General features: G+C 45.3%; 1 protein-coding gene across 1 annotated transcript in view; it reads left to right on the forward strand.

Moving 5' to 3' along the window:
- Positions 1–2,422, forward strand: part of LOC111969796 (tumor necrosis factor receptor superfamily member 1B) — a 29,123-nt gene extending 26,701 nt beyond the window's left edge. Inside the window, exons 6-9 of the mRNA XM_023996061.2 lie at positions 90–277; positions 702–776; positions 893–957; positions 1,116–2,422. Of these exons, the coding sequence (XP_023851829.1) occupies positions 90–277; positions 702–776; positions 893–957; positions 1,116–1,595 (808 nt within the window). The 3' untranslated portion in view covers positions 1,596–2,422. The remainder of the gene's footprint in view (positions 1–89; positions 278–701; positions 777–892; positions 958–1,115) is intronic.
- Positions 2,423–2,698: the final 276 nt, after the last annotated feature.

Genomic DNA, 2,698 nt, shown 5'->3' on the forward strand with positions numbered 1-2,698 from the left:
ACACACACACACACACACACACACACACACACACACACACACACACACATATTAACTTTATTATGATAACAATGACACTGTATCCTCAGCTGTGTGTCGCAGAGAAGGGGTGTACTGACTTATGGTAACACCACCTCAAATTCGGTGTGTGGACCTAAGGTTAGACCACCGACCAGCCCATCGACCACAATTCCGACCTCTGGTACAGGGCATACCACACCAAGTCTACAGAGCCTGCATACAGAGGCCAAATCACCAGACTTTGACCTTCGTATAGGTAAATATAGGCAGCTAAATACAGATGTAGGATCTTAAATTGAGAAAGTTTGCTACAGCAAGAAAATAATCCTGCAGCAAGAGGAAATGTGAATTATTATGTGGATTACAATTAATGGAAATATTTTGTAGAGGTTGATACATTTTTTGTTATGGAAAATCAAGTCTGGCATTTTAAAGTGGAAATGACAAACTTTAGAAGTCTTTTTAAACCTAGAATACATTACACGTTTGCATTTCGTGCTGTGCAGGAGAATTTTCAGCAAATAAAGAGTGATCAAATTAAAATTCTACAACTGTACAGCAGTCCATGTGTCAGAGATATGAAGTTGTTGGACCACACTCAGGATTTTTACATTTCTTTGCTTCCATATCTCCTATGTGTGGATACCGCTTTGTTGTACCTCTGCTCCTGTGTCTATTAGTTTCAGGTGTTATCGGAGGTGTTATCGGAGGTATTATCCTGCTGCTGATCATAGGCACAATCATTTACAAGAAAGGTAAAGCATTAGAGACTAAGCACTTGATTAGGGTAATAACAATATAATTGACCGACTGTAAGGATAGAAATGCGTATACCAACATTTTAGTGTAGGTTTACTATGTTCTCTTACAGTCTTCACAGGGTCCAGGCTTGTATCTTCTACAGAAGATAGAAATGGAAATTGGGAGGCCATTAAAGTGAGTTTTTTTGTTGCCATTTGACCTAAGTAAAGCATATGTTGGAGACAAGAACATTTCAACAGCTTCAACTCAATCTTAAACATATCACATATCTCTCTCTCTCTCTCTCTCTCGCTCTCTCTCTCTCTCTCTCTCTCTCTCTCTCTCTCTCTCAGTTTGATAGTGCCGGACCAATGGTTCTTCAGAACAGTTCATTCATCCACAGCTATCGGGAACAGCAGCAATGTTTGCTGGGAAAGGGAAACTGCAGCAATCCCAGTCAGGCAGAGAACCAGCAGGATACGAGAAGGACCTGGGTGTCAGGGTGCTCCAACAGCCTGGACGGCCTGTCAATAGGCCCCCTCCAGTCCACTCCTCCACAGCCCAGCACCCAGCCTAGCCCTCAACCCACCAGCCCCCAGCCTACCAGTCCCCTGCCATCTAGTCCCCTAGTTAATGTCAACATCACTGTTAACTACCCTGTGACCATAGGAAATGGGTCATGCTCCAAACCTACCAGCACCCACATAGACTCATCCCAGGCTGACCCTGAGCTCCCTCTATCAAGGGAGGAGGAGGTGTATGTCAACATGCCACAGCAAGAGGGCGGAAAAGAGGCACTTACGGCAATACAGGAGAGTGGAAATGATGTTTGAGGACTGGCAGCAGATAGGACAGCACCAGACAATAGATTTTGTTTCAATTATGTTTTTTCACACTGGTTGTTGTCTCTGTTTTTATATGAATGCTACTACTGTTGCTGACTGAATTGGTGGCGAGAGACTGCACAGAATGACTGTTCATGTGTCTTAGGCATGGACTTGTCATAATGTGCTGTGCTGGAAAGCCTTGAGCACCTGATTAGATTGTCAATGACTGTTCAAATAATGATTGATATGTGAATAATGTATGTAATTACTGTGAATGTTGTAAATATACACTGAAAAAAAATAGGAAATCAGTCAATTGGAATAAATGAATTGGGCCTTAATCTATGGATTTCATGACTGGGCAGGGGCGCAGCCATGGGTGGGCATGGGATGGCATAGGCCCACCCACTTGGGAGCCAGGCCCAGCCAATCAGAATGAGTTTTCCCACACAAAATGTCACACCCTGATCTGTTTCACCTGTCTTTGTGCTTGTCTCAACCCCCCCCAGGTGTCGCCCATCTTCCCCATTGTCCCCAGTGTATTTATACCTGTGTTCTCTGTTTGTCTGTTGCCAGTTCGTCTTGTCAAGCTTACCAGCATGTTTTTCCGTGCTCCTCTTTTTCCTAGTCTCTGCTTTCTATCCCTCCCGCTTCCGACCTGTTCTGCCTACCCTGACACTGAGCCCGCCTGCCTGATCATTCAGCCTGCCCTGACCTCGAGCCTGCCTGCCTCCCTGTACCTTTTGGACTCTGACCTGGTTAATGAACATCTGCCTGTCCTCGGCCTGCCTATTGCCTGCCCCTTGTATTTTAATAAATATCAGAGACTCAAACCATCTGCCTCCTGTGTCTGCATCTGGGTCTCGCCCTGTGTCGTTATACAAAAGGGCTTTATTACAGACAGAAATACTCCTCAGTTCCATCAGCTGTCCGGGTGGCTGGTCTCAGACGATCCCGCAGGTAAAGATGCCAGATGTGGAGGTCCTGGGCTGGCGTGGTTACACGTGGTGTGCGGTTGTGAGGCCGGTTGGACGTACTGACAACTTCTCTAAAACGATACTGGAGGTGGCTAATGGTAGAGAAATGAACATTACATTCTCTGGCAACAG

The sequence above is a fragment of the Salvelinus sp. IW2-2015 genome, linkage group LG1 (assembly GCF_002910315.2).
Source record: "Salvelinus sp. IW2-2015 linkage group LG1, ASM291031v2, whole genome shotgun sequence".
NCBI classification, from domain to species: Eukaryota; Metazoa; Chordata; class Actinopteri; order Salmoniformes; family Salmonidae; genus Salvelinus; species Salvelinus sp. IW2-2015.